General features: G+C 44.3%; 1 protein-coding gene across 1 annotated transcript in view; it reads right to left on the bottom strand.

The window, feature by feature from the left end:
* LOC126191163 (farnesyl pyrophosphate synthase-like) overlaps positions 1 to 18,585 on the bottom strand; it is a 266,033-nt gene that overhangs the window by 45,926 nt on the left and 201,522 nt on the right. Inside the window, exon 5 of the mRNA XM_049931935.1 lies at positions 15,867 to 16,022. Coding sequence (XP_049787892.1) covers positions 15,867 to 16,022 — 156 coding nt within the window. The remainder of the gene's footprint in view (positions 1 to 15,866; positions 16,023 to 18,585) is intronic.

The following is an 18,585-nucleotide window of genomic DNA, read 5'->3' as shown; positions in this document are numbered from 1 at the left end:
CAAGTATAATGACGGCACGGAGAAATACAGTACTGGAAGTTAATACTCGTGTTTTTTCTTCTTTTCTTAAGAAAAGAAAACGAACATTACCAATAAAATACCTGTAATGTTTTCTAAACTTATAGCTACAAAGTAATATCCAGTATTCAGTTTGTCACAAAAGCATTTCAGCTGAACAAGGTACCCTTACTTTTAGTGTTAGTATGTCTGAAACGCTAAGCTTCCTCACTTTACAGACACTGCTCCGAAGCAAACTGTCTTTAGCACAAAGCATATCCCCGCCATAAAATGTGTACTGTAATGAGATCCTCATTCGTTCTTTTCATTGCGAGAAGTACTGTAGTGTAATCACTACTTTTTATTGTGATTTCTCAGTTTTTTTCAGTGTCATTGATTACTGTAATAGTGTTCCTTCAGCTCTTCAGCCGAGTTGTTAGTTCTATTTAAGCATAAAATTTCGACGACCGGCCCTGCCGTCTTCTGCAGATGCTACGAGCTGTATTATACATACTCGCTGCCTGGACTGCAAGCAGGCTACAGTCTACATGAAATGTATTCGCAGTTTAGAATACGAGCAACCATCAGCTCTGTGTAAGGGAATGACGATAATGAAAATTTGTGCCGGATCAGGACTCGAACCCACATTTCGTGCTCTATGCTAGCGGTCGCTTTCATCGCTTTTGCTACCCCTGCGTGACTCATGGCTAGACCAAAACTTCAAATGTCGTCGTTCCTGCGTCACAACTTGTACTCGAAAACACATTACGTAATAGTCGATGTCTGATATCGATGTTTTAGTGCCTGTGTTGTTACGAGAAGAACCACGTGGTGCTCCTTCGGTCTGGCACAAATTTGCACTGTTGTCATTCACTTACACAGCTGATGGTTGTTCGTATTCGCAACTGCGAATACATTTACCTTTTACGTGTTTCATAACAGCTGTAGTCACCGCAGCGCCTCTTCCTTCTGACATGCATGCATGTCCGAAGGGACTTTGCATCGTTATTCTTAACAACACAGCCACTGTCATATCGTTTTATCCGTCGATGGCAGCCGCGACTTTCAATTAGAATGTCCTCCCCTGCACGAGAATTACATGATATGTGTACGAGTACAGGCTGCGATGCAGAAACGACGACATATGCAAATTTGAGTCCAGACATGAGTCGTACACAGATAGCGAAAGCGTAATACAGGAAATGCGGGTTCGAGTTGCGACCCGGCACAAATTTTCACTGTCGTCATTCCCTTATACAGCTGACGGTTGTTCATAATCGCAACTGCAAATACATTTCATGTATTTCATAACGGATGTAGTTACCGCAGCGCCTGTTCCTTCGGATATGCATGCATGTCCTGAAGGAACATTCCATCGTTCTTATTTACATAGGCACTGCAATATCGTATAGTTTGAAGAACTGTCGGCATAGCGCCGCTTCTTTTTGCCGACTTCGAATCCCGGCACCGGCTATGTCCTTTGAAGCTCATTTGTTTGTCAGAAACTGCACTGATATTCCGCGAAAAGCAAATTCTCTCAGCATTTTTTTTCCGTAATAAGTAATTTATCTAGTAGCGAAATTGTAGTAGATAGTTCCTGTGAGTTAATACGAGGAGAGGTCATTCTTGGCCACTGGACTAAAACTATGATTCGATCATTTTATCGGCCTCCCAACTCAGATGACAGAATTGTTGAAAAGTTCAAAGAAAACTTGAGTCTAATTTTAAACACTTACCCGACTCATACAGTTAAAGTTGGTGATGACTTCAGTTTCCCCTCGATATGTTGGTGAAAATACATTTTTAAAGCCGGCCAGTGTGGCCGAGCGGTTCTAGGCGCGTCAGTCTGGAACCGCGCGACCGCTACGGTCGCAGGTTCGAATCCTGCCTCGGGCATGGATGTGTGTGATGTCCTTAGGTTGGTTAGGTTTAAGTAATTCTAAGTTCTAGGGGACTGATGACCTCAGATGTTAAGTCCCATTGTGGTCAGAGCCTTTTGAACCATTTGAACATGTTTAAGTCCGGAGGTACGCATAAAACATCATCCGAAATTGCTCTAAACGCATCCTCGGAAAATTATTTCGAGCAGTTAATTCATGAGCCCACTCGAATAGTAAACGGTTATGAAAACACACTTGACCTCTTAGCAACAAATCATCCTGAGCTAATGACGAGCATCAAAACGAATAAGGGTGATAGTGTACACAGGGTTGTCGTTGCGAGACTGAATACCGTAATTGTCAAATTCTCCAAAATTAAAAGAAAAATATACCGTTTCAAAAGAGCAGATAAAAATTCGCTATACGCCTTCCTGAGAGACACTCTCCACTCCAACCAAATAACAATGTAAGTGTAGACCAGATGTGGTTTAAATTCAGAGAAACAGTATCGACTGCAGTTGAGAGATTTACGCCAAATAAATTAACAAGCGACAGAGCTGATCCCCCTTGGTACTCAAAACGGGTCAGAACACTGTTGTAGAAACAACGAAAAAAGCTTGCCAAATTCAAACGAAAGCAAAATCCCCAGGATAAGCGATCCTTTCAGAAGCTCGAAATTTAGCGCGGACTTCAAAGCGAGATGCTTATAATAGTTTCCACAACGAAACATTGTCTCGAAGCTTGGCAGAAAATCCAAAGAGACTCTGGTCGTATGTAAATTATGAAGCTGCAAGACTCAATCAATGCCTTCTCTGTACGATGACCATGAAAATACTATCAATGACAGTGTTGCTACAGCAGAGTTACTAAACACAATCTTCCGAATTTTTTTTACCAAAGAAGACGAAGTAAATATTCCAGAATTCGAATCATGAATAGCTGCCAACATGAGCAACTTAGAAGTAAATATCCTCGAAGTAATGTAGCAACATAAATCACTTAGCAAATGCTAGTCTTTCGGTCCAGACTGTATACCAATTAGGTTCCTTTTAGAGTAAACTGACGCAATAGCTCCATACTTAACAATAACATACAACCACTCGCTCGACGGATGATCCGTACCCAAAGACTGGAAAGTAACACAGTCACACCAATATTCAAGAAAGGCAATAAGAATAATCCATTCAATTACAGCCCATATTACTAACGTAGATAAGCAGCTCTGCTTCGGATTCGTGATTTTCTGTCAAAGATGTCACATTTCTTCTAACTGACGGAAAGTCATCGAGGAAAACAGAAGTGATTCATGGCATTCCCCAAGGTAGTGTTATAGGCCCTCTGGTGTTCCTTATCTACATAAACGATTTAGGAGACAATCTGAGCAGCCGTCTTAGGTTTTTTGCACATTATGCTGTCATTTATCCTGTAGTAAAGTCATCATAAGATCAAAACAAATTGCAAAACGATTTAGAAGAGATGTCTGTATGGTGCGAAAATTGACAATTGAACCTAAATAAGAGAAAAGTATAGATCATCCACATGAGTGCTAAAATGAATCCGTCGAACTTCGGTTACAAAAGAAATCAATCAAATCTGAAGGCCGTAAATTCAGCTATATTCCTAGGAATTATAATTACGAACAACTTAAATTTGGAAAGAACGCATAGAAAATGTTGTGCGAAAGACGAACAAAAGACTGCGATTTATTGGCAGAACATTTAGACGATGTTACAGGTCGACTGAAGGGACTGCCTACACTACGCTTGTCCGTTCTCTTTTGGAGTACTGCTGCGCTGTGTGGGATCTTCACGAGATAGGATTCCCGAAGTACATCGAGAAAGCTCAAAGAAGGGCAGCGTTTTGTTTTATTGAGAAATAGGGGAGACAGTGTCACGGGCACGATTCAGGATTTGGGGTGGATATCATTGAAACAAAGGCGTTTTTCGTTGCGGCGGGATCTTCTCACGAAATTTCAATCAGCAACTTTCTCCTCCGAATGCGAAAATATTTTGTCGACGCCGACTTACATTGGGAGAAACGATCATCATAATAAAATAAGCTTCCAAGGAATTATACAGGTGTTCGTTTTTTCCGCGCGCTGTTCGAGAGTGGAATAAAAGAGAATTCTTGTGAAGGAGGTTCGATGAACCCTCTGCCAGGCACTTTTGTATGGTTTGCGGAGTATCCATGTTGATGTAGGTGTAAATGTAGACTTTTTCAGCTCTGGTGCAGGACGTGGCCGGTGAGATCGTAATACATTCAGTGCTGGACTTCAAGCCCTGTTTAAATTGAAACTTCCTTCCCAGTTTATTAGATTTTCCGACGTCTTCATTTCGATAGACTCCTTAATTATGCTATCCCAGGAGTTTGGAGTCCGCATGTATTTCATCTATCGAAACAAAAATGTGGGAAAACCAAATAATACGAGACGGAGGTTTCAACTTAAGGCTTGGGCTCATACTCCCAATTTACTAAAATTTCTCCTACCACCTCATCCGTCAGAGATGGAAAATGCTGAGAGAATGTGCAGGTTCTGAAAAACAAATATGCATCCCAGTGCATAGATGGAATTAAATGAAAGTTGTTAAACGAAGCAAACTTTTCGCGATGGCAATGCAAAGTCAAACTTAGAGAAAGTCGAGTCCTGCGAAAATTTAAGTACCAAGAAACCAACCAAATAAAATGTATCTAGCGTCCGTCTCAAATCGGTTTTAAAAATATGTTTATCAAAGACCTGGCCGACGCACTTACAATGAAAACATGCATTTAGATTGTGGATACTCTGCTGTAGAATATGTTTCGCTGGCTTGAGAGAAATATCTCGGCGTCGTTTACAGTTTACGCTATTCTGTTGACTCTGTAGTTGGATGATAAGCCCGACCGACGTGTGTCAACTGAATGGAAGATAACCGTGTATTTGTAAAAGAGGCTTATCCATATCAAGGTACAAACAGTTTACATGCAACTGACCACAACAATAAAAGTGGAAATAAAATATTAATAGTTCTTGGACATATGCGCCGCATCATTCTTTCAGAATTATATCCTATCCGACGTTTCGGACTTCTCACTGAGGCCTTCTTCTAGGAAGAAATGTCGGAACGGAATATTCTGCAAGAATGACGAATTATAGCGAATTCAGTCAATCTGAATTGCAGTACATGTTGTGACACGAACAGCAACTTCGTAATCTCGACCTGACTCTATACTGCTCACCTGACCAGTCAATGTACTTGAAAGCTTTACAGTACTGAAATGAATACCATCATCACAAGTCACTGTTCTCATTGCTGGGCGTCGTGACCCCATGAACGAAGCAACTCCACCCTAGGCGGTTAACCCTCTCTTAGAGCTTCCTGACGAGGCAGACCAGAGATCTTCATTTGCTTTATCCATCCGCTCGCTGCTCTCCCCGTCAGTCTTTTGCCCTCGATCTCTCCTTCGGTGATTATTTTTTTCTAACTTTTCTCCATTACTTCTCACAATATTCCCAAAAAACTGGAGAGTTTTTTGGTTGACACGGGAAGAAAGTCGGCTGGAGATACTGTGCTGCCCAGTAATGGACACAATCGTTCTTCTTTCGATCCATTTTACACGCAGCATCCTGCGCCAGCAGCAGATCTCAGCTGCATCGACACGCTGCTTGTCCCTGGCTTTAAGTGTCCGTGTTTCGCACTCGTGAAAGAAAACGGAAAATACGAGTGTTTCCACAAGCCGGATCTTTGTTCGTTATCGTCCTGTTCTACTGAAACTTGATGAGCTTTTTCAAAGCCACTCGGCCGGCCGCAGTGGCCGAGCGGTTCTAGGCGCTTCAGTCCGGAACCGCGCGACTGCTACGGTCGCAGGTTGGAATCCTCCCTCTGGCATGGATGCGTGTGATGTCCTTAGGTTAGTTAGGTTTAAGTACTGGGTGATCAAAAAGTCAGTATAAATCTGAAAACTGAATAAATCACGGAATAATGTAGATAAAGGTACAAATTGACACACATGCTTGAAATGACATGGGGTTTTACTAGAACCAAAAAATTACAAAAGTTCAAAAAATGTCCGTCAGATGGCACTTCATCTGATCAGAATAGCAATAATTAGCATAACAAAATAAGACAAAGCAAAGATGATGTTCTTTACAGGAAATGCTCAATATGTCCACCATCATTCCTCGACAATAGCTGTAGTCGGCGAATAATGTTGTGAACAGCACTATAAAGCATGTCCGGAGTTACGGGGAGGCATTGGCGTCGGATGTTGTCTTTCAGCATCCCTAGAGATGCCGGTCGATCACGATACACTTGCGACTTCAGGTAACCCCAAAGCCAATAATCGCACGGACTGAGGTCTGGGGAACTGGGAGACCAAGCATGACGAAAGTGGCGGCTGAGCACACGATCATCAGCAAACGACGCGCGCAAGAGATCTTTCACGCGTCTAGCAATACGGGGTGGAGCGCCATCCGGCATAAATATCTTGCGTTCCAGCAGGTGTTTATCAGCCAGGGTGGGGATGATGCGATTCTGTAACATATCGGCGTACTTCTCACCCGTCACGGTAGCAGTTACAAAACCAGAATCACGCATTCCCTCGAAGAAAAAAGGCCCGATAACGGTAGATGTGGTAAATCCAACCCATACCGTGACTTTCTCGTCGTGCAATGGAGTTTCCACGACAGTTCTAGGATTTTCGGTAGCCCAAATTCTGTAGTTGTGGGCGTTGACGGACCCTCGGAGCTTCGTCGGTCCACAACACGTTACTCAACCAATTGTCATCTTCCGCCATCTTTTGAAACGCCCACACCGCAAATGAAACGCCCACCTGAAAATGCCCTCCGCTTCACTAAATCGCCAGGTAACAGTTCATGATGCCGATGGATTTTGTACGGATAGCATCTCAGTGCCAACCAAACAATAGTGTATGGAATGCCGGTGCGACGTGCGAGTGCACGAGCGCTGACTTCCCCGTGCACAGACGAACCCGCTACAGTCTCCATTTCTTCCTGAACTGTCTCAGCAGCATTACGCCTTGTGCTCGGTCGGCCACTACGGGGTCTATCGCCTAAACAACCCGTGGCTTCGAACTTCGAACTCATTCTCGCCACAGCTGCATTTGTCAACGGAGCTCTACCCGTTCGAATCCCCTTCCTATGGGGATAGGATCGTAAAGCTGAACTAGCAGATTCCCCATTCTGATAATACAGCTTCACTAAAAGCGCCTTTTCAGGTAACATCAACATGCTGCGACTGCTGGCGCATCTGATTCTCTCTCTCATTACAGCTCCTTTTATACACGATTGTCATGCGCAGTCAATGACGTTTTGCTGTCCAGCGCCATCTGTCGGACATTTTGTTAACTTTGTTTTTTTTTTTTGTTCTAATAAAACCTCATGTCATTCCAAGCATGCGTGTCAATTTTTATCTCTCTATCTACATTATTCAGTGGTTTATTAAGTTTTCAAATTTATACTGACTTTTTGATCACCCGGTAGTTCTAAGGGACTGATGACCTCAGATGTTAAGTCCTATAGTGCTCAGAGCCATCTGAACCATTTGAAAGTCACTCGCCCTAGTGTGACCTGTCTTCTTATCCAAACTTCCCGTGTAACAGACAGTTGACCCAAAAGAGATCAATGAATACACGACCTCCAGCTCCTTTAATCGACCCGTGAGTCGGACCTGTGCTCCTCGATCAATTGTTATCTGTCTGGACTTCCTGAGATTGATGTCTAATCCATATGGTAAACTAAAGTGCGCTACTTTTGTTAGTAGCTCAACAATTTCATCTTCGCAACCGGCTAAAGACACTATGCCACAGCAAATCGAACGCTGTTAATGAATCTTCCATCAATTGAGATGTCTTTATTCAGTCATCAAGAGCTTTCCTAATGACACGTTAGGCATAGATGTTGTATAGCTGGCAGTCATGGACTGTGCCGCTGATCCCGGCGTAGGTTCGAGTCTTCCCTTGGCATGGGTGTGTGTGTGTGTGTGTGTGTGTGTGTGTGTGTGTGTTTGTCCTTAGGATAACTTCAGTTAAGTAGCGTATAAGCTTAGGGACTGATGACCTTAGCAGTTAAGTACCATAAGATTTCACACATTTTTTTTTTTTTTTTGTGTAGCTGGGGGATAGGACAGAACCCTGTCTGACGCTTTTTGATAAATTGAAGAAAGCAGACGTGCCAGCACTTGTCTTCACAGCTGCGAGGTGATTACTGAATGGACTTCTTCAAAAATGGTTCAAATGGCTCTGAGCACTATGGGACTTGGCATCTGAGGTCATCAGTCCCCTAGACTTAGAACTACTTAAACCTGCCCGAGGCAGGATTCGAACCTGAGACTGTAGCAGCAGCGCGGTTCCGGACTGAAGCGCCTAGAACCGCTCGGCCACAACGGCCGGCGTACGGAATTCTAATCAATATTTTCAAGTGTGGTAGGACACCGAACTTTGCAGGCACCTGCCAGAACTTTTCCCAGACAACGCAGAGTATTTCCTGCAGTTAAGGAAGCAGAAGAAAACAGGAAAAGTATACAGTTTTTCGCGGTACTCTTTCCACCTTGTTGGAGCATCTTCCTTGCTTCCGGTAAGATTGCCTTTCTCATGAATATATATATGAAAGTAACTGAAGTATGGTATTACAAGAGACTGTCGAACATCAGATGATTCGATCAAGGAAGAAATGAACACATTCTGCAACGAATTAACGAGAAAAATTGTCTAATAAAGGACGCACTGGAAAGAAAATATAGAGTGGATGTGCACACACTACGAGATGAGTTGTTGGTGGAATGTGTAGTGCAAGGCATGATGGAGGGAAGGTTCAAATGGCTCTGAGCACTATGGGACTCAACATCTTAGGTCATAAGTCCCCTAGAACTTAGAACTACTTAAACCTAACTAACCTAAGGACATCACACACACCCATGCCCGAGGCAGGATTCGAACCTGCGACCGTAGCAGTCCCGCGGTTCCGGACTGCAGCGCCAGAACCGCTAGACCACCGCGGCCGGCTGGAGGAAAGGAATCGGAGAGGCGAGCCTAGATATCCTCGATGATGTGGAATGTAGCAGTTATGCTAAAATGCACACTGGACTCGCATTCAAGAGGACGACGGTTCAATCCAGCGTCCTGCCATCCTGATTTAGGTTTTCCGTGATTTCCCTAAATCGCTCCAGGCAAAGGCCGCGATGGTTCCTTTAAAAGGGCACGGCCGACTTCCTTCCCCGTCCTTCCCTGATCCGACGAGACCGATGACCTCGCAGTTTGGCCTCTTCCCACAAAACAACCAAACAACCTATGCTAAAATGAAGAGGGTAATTGTACAGATCTTGAAAGCTGCATCAAACCAGCCTTATAACTTTATGGTTTATAAAAAAAAACAGCATATAAGAAAAAACCACTAATGTATCTGTGCTGGAACAATAACGGATGGAGTGATCTTTTGGTAGTACCGGACGAAAAACGTTGTGCTTAAAAAGGCGCTCATTGAAACTGAGGATCGACCAATTATTGGTATAAAAATACGTAAATAAGTTAGAGAAACGGGAGTCTATCACTGGATAAAATTACGTTGCCTTCCTACGAGCATTTTTTCATAATGACTCAGTAAAAATGGAAATGTCGTGTGACGAGGACCTCCCGTCGGGTAGACCATTCGCCAGGTGCAAGTCTTTAGATGTGACGCCACTTCGGCGACTTGCACGTTGATGGGGATGAAATTCTAATGATTAGGACAACACAACAACCAGTCCCTGAACGGAGAAAATCTCCGACCCAGCCGGGAATCGAACGCGGGCCCTTAGGATTGACATTCTGTCACGCTGACCACTTTTTCTTTTCTTTTCTCTCCTTCATTTTGTTCGATATAGTTCGTTGCGTTTGGTCTGGGCGGACGTTACAAGACATCCGTTCAAGTTGATCATTGATTCCTTGACTCAGTTTTTTTTATTACAGACAGCTCGCAGCCCGCTGAGCTACCGTGCCGGCATCACTCAGCTACTGGGGACGCACATACTGACTCAGTAAAACCATAGTAACAACAAATTTTTTTACTCATTAACACTGTTTGAACTTTACAGTAATTAACATCCACAGTGAAATCCGAAAACTAAAATAAATAGCTTCCAGAGTAATTAGAATTAGGACCAGCTCGAACCCCTCAGATACATTACTTTCAGGAGTTAACAAGGAACCACAGGTCTTTCAAACTAAACAGCTCAAAAAAAGTTAAGCACCGCCTGCGCACCTGCGGACATGCGTGGGCTTGGGTGGAAGGAGATAGGGCAATTGAAGAATAAACTTTATGAGTCAAAAATTGACTTTGCTTTGAAATAAATGTAAAACCATGAGCAAAGTAAAAGTAGTCCGTCCGCAAGTGCACATTTGTGGAATCAAAATATGTTGTTGTGTACCATTCGATGTCGAATCGCTCCACCAAGTTCATTGTAACAATGTTGGATCCTGCTTTGGTTAGAGAATTTGATGCTCAAGACCGTCTCACTCTACGACTTTGGCCCTCTGAGATCATCCACTGTGCAGGAGAGTTTCTGAGACTACCGGTTTCGACTGATGTCAAGCATTCTTAATCGAGTTGATGTCAGTAGATATCGCAGACTATTCCATATGGTTGATTCCTACCTCACGGATAAAGGTGTTCACGAAGTGGGTGCATCGTGTTAGTGCATTGTCGTCTTGAAAGTCCGACGCACTGTCGAGTAGTTGACTGTCGATCCTGAGTGTATGTTGTAGTAGCCTGCCCGAGTACTGTACAGCCCTCAGATTAAACCTCAATAGTAACTAGAGGGGTCCGACATTCGCACATGATACCATATCAGTGGTTGACAGACCCAGTTCCTCCCGAACCCCTGAGATTGCATGTCTGAGGTGCGCATTGGTACCTGGCCGCCCTCACACTCTTCAACAACGATCACCAAGCGTCAGACAAATCTGCACTCGTCGTTAAAGGGATCCCGATGCCGTTGATGGAGGTTCTAGTCCACATGTTCTCCCTTGCCCACCTTCTTCGCACGCCACTGTGCTGGGGTGGAGGGGGGGGGGTGGAGGGATCGAGGCCAATATACGCCATTCGCCCATGAAGTTCCGCGACTTATTACATTCCTGGCGTATAAGCGACATCATAGCAGTAACTACGGTGGCAGCTTGAACTTACAACTGTGCACAAGGGATGTGCATTCGAGCGGTCAGTTGGGAGCAGGCACTGTTGAGTAGTGGGCGTGCGAATGTAGTGTGTCAGCGTTGTCGCGTCACAAATCGCAATGGAGCAACGTCTCTGAATCAAGTGTTCAAGACAGAAAGTTCTGTAGAAAGAAAAGTGAGTGTAGAGTCTGTCTTGTGCATTTTGACTCCTGAGCAAAACCAACTACGTGTGGACACCTCCCGCGACTTGACTGAATTCGAGACTTGGTGTTATCAAACCAAGAAACGACAAAATGCAGAAGTTAACACGAAGGGACAACGCTTTGACGACATAACTGACGCTCAAGCAAAGGTGCCGCGGGAGATGAACAACATCCCAAAGAAGGACTTCTGTAACAGCTTCACATTGTTGTAGAAACGTTCCGTAAATTGTACTCAAATGGGGCGAGGCTGTGTAGAACACCTGAAGCATTAAAACGAGCACCACCTTAATGTATCTCTAATTTTTATTAATCCAGTCTCAAAACTTTTTGGCCTAGCGGGCTACTGTTTGGACACGGTTGTGTTGCATAGTGCCCAGTGTCGACACTGTCTTGTTAATTCTTGTCAGGGTAACTACTGATCAAAAACTGTAGGAAGCAGGCATATCTTGAAAGTTTTTTTTCTCATGATAGCGGATGTATGTTCAAGTGTGTCGCCATTTCAGTAGACGATTTCCCATGGTGACGACCCATTTTGCCTTAAAGGGACAACGAGGACGCGGTATAAGGTTGACATAACCCTTCGGTGTGTGTTGACAAACTGCTGAAAGCCTTACACAATTACACGAGCTCGTTTCCAACCTTACTCAGGATCACCTGCACTCTCACACCAGCTCACGTCCACGACGACAGCTCAAAAGTGGGCAGATGTTCTAAAACTGGCAATTAAAACAGAAGTAAATGTGATTGACTGATGAATAAAAACAGTACATGAGCCAGCCATCCTGATAACATATTAAAAATTTCTCCCTAAAATTGTAAGGAACAGTTGGGACATTTCACGAAACTTTAAAAGTCGTACCACATACGTGTCACTGTCAGTTAAAGTAGAAGACAAACCTCTTAACAAATGAGCTGCTGTCCTCTGATCTGAATACAAAATGTCAGCTACTAAATTTGTGGCACATCGTGATCTCCATGCCACAAACACCATACATTGGAGGGTCCTCTCGCTGGTGCAAGAAGCCGTGAGTAAAAGGGCAGTGTCCTATGAGAAGACGAGTGAGATGGACCTCTATCGTCTCTGTGGCAGGAAGGACAGGTACGCCACGGCAGCGTTGCTGATTTCAGTACGTGCAGCTGATGTCCGTCACTTGCAGACACTTTTCTTCACATCCACGCACGACTATGCCTCACCAGCGAGGTAATAGCATGTAGGGAGATGGCACGCAGCACTGACAGTATCGCAACGCACTTCCTTTGCTACAAAATCCCCCATTTCGCTTTCCTTACTACCCGTATGTCCTAGAACCCAGCAGAAAGATATCTCCTTCCCTTGCCATCTTAAGTGGAGAAGATCGTCCTGAATATCTACAATGGCTCTACTGATCGGTATTGTGAGTGCAGATCTCCGACCAAAAGATTAAAATAAAAAGTAGTGCAAAACTTTTCCTGTACATATTACCTAAAGTGAAAATGGAGCGGTGGAGATCAAAGGAAAGTGAAGGAACTATTGATGTGAGCTACATCGGGACATTACGCGGAATCAGCAGCGGCGAATGAAAACAGGTACTGGGCCGGTATTTCCCGCTGACTAGGCATTGCGTTAACCACTGCGCCACCCAGACTTAGTGTTCATCGTGATTGCGCTCACTGTCCCTCATGCCTCTCGCTCGATCCACATTCCCACCTAACGCCACCTGTCTGCATTCATATACATGGTAAACATTAATAAAACCAACAAATTACAGTGAGGGATTCTTGAATGGAAATGGAGGAAGAAAGGTCATATGAACGTGTGTCCGGAAATGGACGGTATGTGCGTACAACGACGACAAATCGTCTAGGAACACAGTACAGAGGTCATCGTATCCACGTCACAACCTATGTTTAGAGAGGCCTCCATGGCAGCGGTTGTCATGCAAGGTACACGTAATCATACTTTGGCTTACACCATGTTGGGGGCCACTTGCCTGGAGCTTGTACTAGGGTTTGTCTGAATATCATATACAGCCCTGTCTCCAAATCTGGTGTATGCACAATCCCCTGCCTCCCGGCACATTTGTCTGTCTCAAAGGGCCCATGATCACTCAAACGCCCAAAAAGGGCTTTTATAGTCCTGTGACGTGCTTGTTGTCTGTGAGGGTACTTGTTTAGGAACATCCGTGCTGCTTCTCTACCGTTTCCATCTGCTTGACCGCACACAAACACCATCTCGACTTGTTTCCAACCAGAATACTGGACCATGCTGCTGCTTACAGTATGTGAGCCGTGGCTGGTACGTGTTATGCTTTGCATTAAACTGTGGTTGGTATTCTGTGAATAGTCCCCCACAGTTATCACGATTATGCTGTTATACTCTCTCTCTGCGAGTGGCAGCAGCAGCATCTATCGATATTCCTACCCTTGTACTATCTTTGCCCTTGCGCTTATAGTTTCCAGCTGTGTCGTGTATGGGAGTTGGTCGGTTGGCGTGGAGCGGCGAGGAAGTCTCCTTGGCGCGTGGTCTGGCCGGGCCTGCTGGCGGCGTCCACACGCGGTCTGAGTGTGAGGGGCTCTTCCCATTGCTACGAGGTTCGTGGCTCACCAATCCCGGACACGGAAGTTCAGTCTTTACCTAATCCACCAGCCAGACCCAACTGTTCACATTGTGTTGTTTGAAGTTCGTTGTGGACTGTTGGGACATTCCCGCAAGCAACAATGTGTGTTTTCTAGCCACACTCCTGTGGAGTTTAACTTAACTTGATTATTTTTGAGTTAAAGTGCACCATCGGGATCTTCTGCCTTGTGGCCGTTAACGTTCCGGTTACCTGCCCTGGCGGTTGACGTAAATTCAGGCAGTGTATTTTCCTCATCGTGTTGTGGCTGTCCAGCACGGCGTGTAGTTTGACAGCTGAACATGTAATTCGTTGTGGGCGCCGATACATTCTGCGTCATTCCATTGAACTCCCTGTTGTGTGCTGTCGGGTGGAGTGGAAGTTATCTTGTCACTTGGTCCATTGACTGTCTGTCAGTTGGGTTGCTGTCGGATTGAGAATTATTGAGCCGACTCCCTGTCTCACCTGAGCGAGCTTTAGTGTTTGAATTCCAGCTTGACCCTTGGAAACTTCTGAGCGCCTTTTGATGTACTGTCTTTTCATATTTGCCCTTTTTGTTTGTTTATGTATGGCTCCTAGCCGATTTTAAATTAAAGTTGTTTTGCCCTTAAGGTGTGAGATTGTTTGGGCCTTTAACCTGATTTAAAGAAATTTTTAGGATAAGGCCTTCTGCCTTCTAAATTCAAATTCCTGTTTTTGAGTCTTAAGTTATTGGCCTTCAGTCGACTTTAAATTAAAGTTGTTTTGGCCTTAAGGCGTGCCGGCCGGTGTGGCCGAGCGGTTCTAGGCGCCTCAGTCTGGAACCGCGCGACTGCTACGGTCGCAGGTTCGAATCCTGCCTCGGGCATGGATGTGTGTGATGTCCTTAGGTTAGTTAGGTTTAAGTAGTTCTAAGTTCTAGGGGACTGATGACCTCAGATGTTAAGTCCCATAGTGCTCAGAGCCATTTGAACCATTTGAACCTTAAGGCGTGAGATTGTTTGGGCCTTCAGCCTAATTTAGAGAAATGTGTCAAGATAAGGCCTTCTGTCTTTTAAAATTGAAATTCTTGTTTTTGAGTCTTAAGTGATTGACCTTCAGCCGGTTTTAAAAAAAAGTTGTTTTGCCCTTAAGGCGTGAGATTGAATCGCGCATTTAGCCGGGAATTAAGTTCTAAAATTAATGTTGGGCTTGCTCTATTTTTAATGTTTTCTTTACTGTTGTAATGTTTGTCGAATGAGTAAAGTAGTATGTTCGAGTGCAACTGACAGCCACTCATTTTGGCCCCTTTCCACAAATTAAACTATCCATTCTGTCCTGCGGGTATAGCAGGGGATCTCAGTACGCTTCGTCAATCACATAGCCTGCAACATACAAGGAACAACGGCACCTGGTAAGAGGAACATTTATTCGTCAGCGCCATCTACCGTGGCAATGATGCATTTCAGGACACGTGGTCATAGCATCTTTTTTTCCTCCACTTCTAGTCAGGAATCCGTCCCTGCAGTTTGTCGGTTTTATTAATGTTCACCCTTTTTAACTGATTCGTCTCAATGGGCAATGAGTCCACCATCTTCATTGCAGTTGCACAATTATGTTCAACCTTATGCGGGAATTCAAAGTAGCGAGCATGGAGAACGTGGACGGGGGCTGCGGACAGATGGTGTTAGGTGGGAGTGTGGGTCGGAAGAGAGGCGTCCCGGGGTAGCCCATGCAGTGACGATGAACACTGAGTCCAGATGGTGCCCTGGTTAATGCAGCTGCATAGTAAGTAGGAGATCCCGGCTTCGAATCTTGCCTGGGGCACATATTTTCACTCGTCGCCGCTGATTCCGCATAATGCTCCGATATAGCTGACATCAATTTTTCCTTCCCTTTCATTTCTCCCCCCTTCACCTTCAATTTACATAACTTGTATCAGAGCTGCAGATTCCGCGTGTCGTCTGTTCTTTCCGACGTGTGCGAAAGAACAGACACCACGCATTCATATACAATTTTCTTGTGCAGTGTACATTCTCTAGCGAATGAAAAGCAGCGGGCAGTGTGACCTGATGCTAGGTTGGACTTACCATGTAGAGCGCCAGTGAGACGGGCATCTGGAAGGTGTGGTAGGCAGTCTTGTACTTGGTGATGAGGTAGTAGCGGTCCATGGTGAACAGCTTGAGCGACCGGTCCCTCCGCGTCTCGATGTCCAGCAGCTGGCCGATCACCGCCTTGTGGCTCACCTGCAGCCAAAGCACACAACTCAGCCTGACGTCTAAATACTGATCAAAAGGCCTGCAACATGATTTAAAGGAAACGTACGTGGATCATTATTACAATTACGTCTCGAGAAGAAATCTTTAACTACTAGAAACTTCTTTAATAAATAACGTTGGTTGGAGTAAGAAGAGTCTTCATGCAGACGTCTCGTGTAGTTTCAGTCTCTGACAAAAGTTACTTGAAGAAGAAGAACGTATAATACGAAACAATATTGCTGTTTAAGTATTATGTCCGTCGTTCAGGACCTACATCGACAACTTTACTAAAAAGCTCTCTGGTATATCTAAAGAATCTGTCATTACAAGCCACGCTATTGTTCACGCACTTACTTCCGGAAGCCGTCATTTACTCTGATGCTCTTTTAGTCGTAATGGGAGGAAACTGAAGAGAAAGTGTGAGACAAAAATGAGACAATGAAATTGGTCTCGACAGACCAGATACAGGGATAACAAAACAGCAAACAATAGGAAATAAAAGCACACTTGTTGCTAAAGGATTGTCACAGAACAGGAGCCGAATGCTCAATCTACGAGAAGAAATAAGTCAGTAAAAATCAAGGTAACCTGGCATTCAGGCCGGTTCCTAGAAAAAATACCGTAATTTAATATTCATGTCATCAGGATATTTGCAAAAGGAATTTATGCTATGAGTAACAAAAAAAAAAAAAACACGGTTAATTGGTGTACAATACTGATACAACATACACACTGAGTCATTGACAATCGTATCTGACATACTGAAAGAGTGGTGTTATACTAATTTGGTAAACACTGCCGATATGCTACGTCGGTGTAGGAGAATTGCCTGAATTATAGCGAATTTGTATTGCAGGTATGCGGGAGGCTGGACAGTTCTTCTAAAGAATTTCCCTATACGTAGAACATGTGTGTCAGCGTTGATATTGTTGGACCAAGATAAGGGCACGGTGTTGTTCGTTCTGGCTAGAAGTGCACACGACTTAGTGACTACAAGATGGGCGAGAATATCGTATTATTAGTCACTGTTGATCGGATGGCAGCTGCGGGAACAAATTAGAACCTATGGCACACACAGAGTTTAAGCTGATTATATCTGGTACTGTTTGCTGGTGTAAAAATAGTTTTAGCAATGAGACGACAACTTGCCTTGATGTCATTGACGGTCGTTTCGAGAGCTGCGTCATTCAGTGAATAGACAACTCGTGGCATATTATATAGGATACAAAGATCGCACAGTTCCGATGTTTCTTGAGCTAACACTGAACAATGAAGGACGCACCGCAAACATTATCCAGACCATTCCATCGCATTTCCTGCAAGGAGAGTGTGACGTGCTGTTCCAGCAGGATAATTCCTCCTTAGCTTACACGTTAATTCCACTTCTCTGTACGACCCACGAGAATTGTTCCTAATTTATACATGAGACGTGATGAAATTGTCTAGTTCGGTCTGCATTACCGGTATCATACAGGGTGTTACAAAAAGGTACGGCCAAACTTTCAGGAAACATTCCTCACACACAAATAAAGAAAAGATGTTATGTGGACATGTGTCCGGAAACGCTTAATTTCCGTTTTAGTTTCGTCAGTATGTACTGTCCTTCCTCGATTCACCGCCAGTTGGCCAAATTCAAGGAAGGTAATGTTGACTTCGGTGCTTGTGTTGACATGCGACTCATTGCTCTTCAGTACTAGCATCAAGCACATCAGTACGTAGCACATCAAGTTCTTCCACCTACACTCAATGGAGCACGTTATCATGATTTCATACGCGATACTCTACCTGTGCTGCTAGAACATGTGTCTGTACAAGTACGACACAACATGTGGTTCATGCACGATGGAGCTCCTGCACATCTCAGTCGAAGTGTTCGTACGCTTCTCAGCAACAGATTCGGTTACCGATGGATTGGTAGAGGCGGACCAATTCCATGGCCTCCACGCTCTCCTGACCTCAACCCTCTCGACTTTCATTTATGGGGGCATTTGAAAGCTCTTGTCTACGCAACCCCGGTACCAAATGTAGAGACTCTTCGTGCTCGTATTGTGGACGGCTGTGATACAATACGCCATTCTCCAGGGCTGCATCAGCGCATCAGGGATTCCATGCGACGGAGGGTGGAAGCATGTATCCTCGCTAACGGAGGACATTTTGAACATTTCCTGTAACAATGTGTTTGAAGTCACGCTGGTACGTTCTGTTGCTGTGTGTTTCCATTCCATGATTAATGTGATTTGAAGAGAAGCAATAAAATGAGCTCTAACATGGAAAGTAAGCGTTTCTGGACACATGTCCACATAACATATTTTCTTTCTTTGTATGTGAGGAATGTTTCCTGAAAGTTTGGCCGTACCTTTTTGTAACACCCTGTATATCATACCTTGACCAGCTGCAGTAATAAATGCAGGGGACGGGTAAAAAAAAAAAAAAAAAGCATCAGAGAAGGCAGTTGACACCTATGTGGTCTTCTCTATGCATGATATAAGGACTGCTTTGTAGTTTGTCGAAGGTATACAAGCCGCTGAAAATGTTATCCAACACAGTCTGT

This window comes from Schistocerca cancellata, chromosome 6 (assembly GCF_023864275.1).
Source record: "Schistocerca cancellata isolate TAMUIC-IGC-003103 chromosome 6, iqSchCanc2.1, whole genome shotgun sequence".
NCBI classification, from domain to species: Eukaryota; Metazoa; Arthropoda; class Insecta; order Orthoptera; family Acrididae; genus Schistocerca; species Schistocerca cancellata.
The sequence above is the reverse complement of the archived record's forward strand: the minus strand, read 5'-3'. Positions and strand labels throughout refer to the sequence as shown.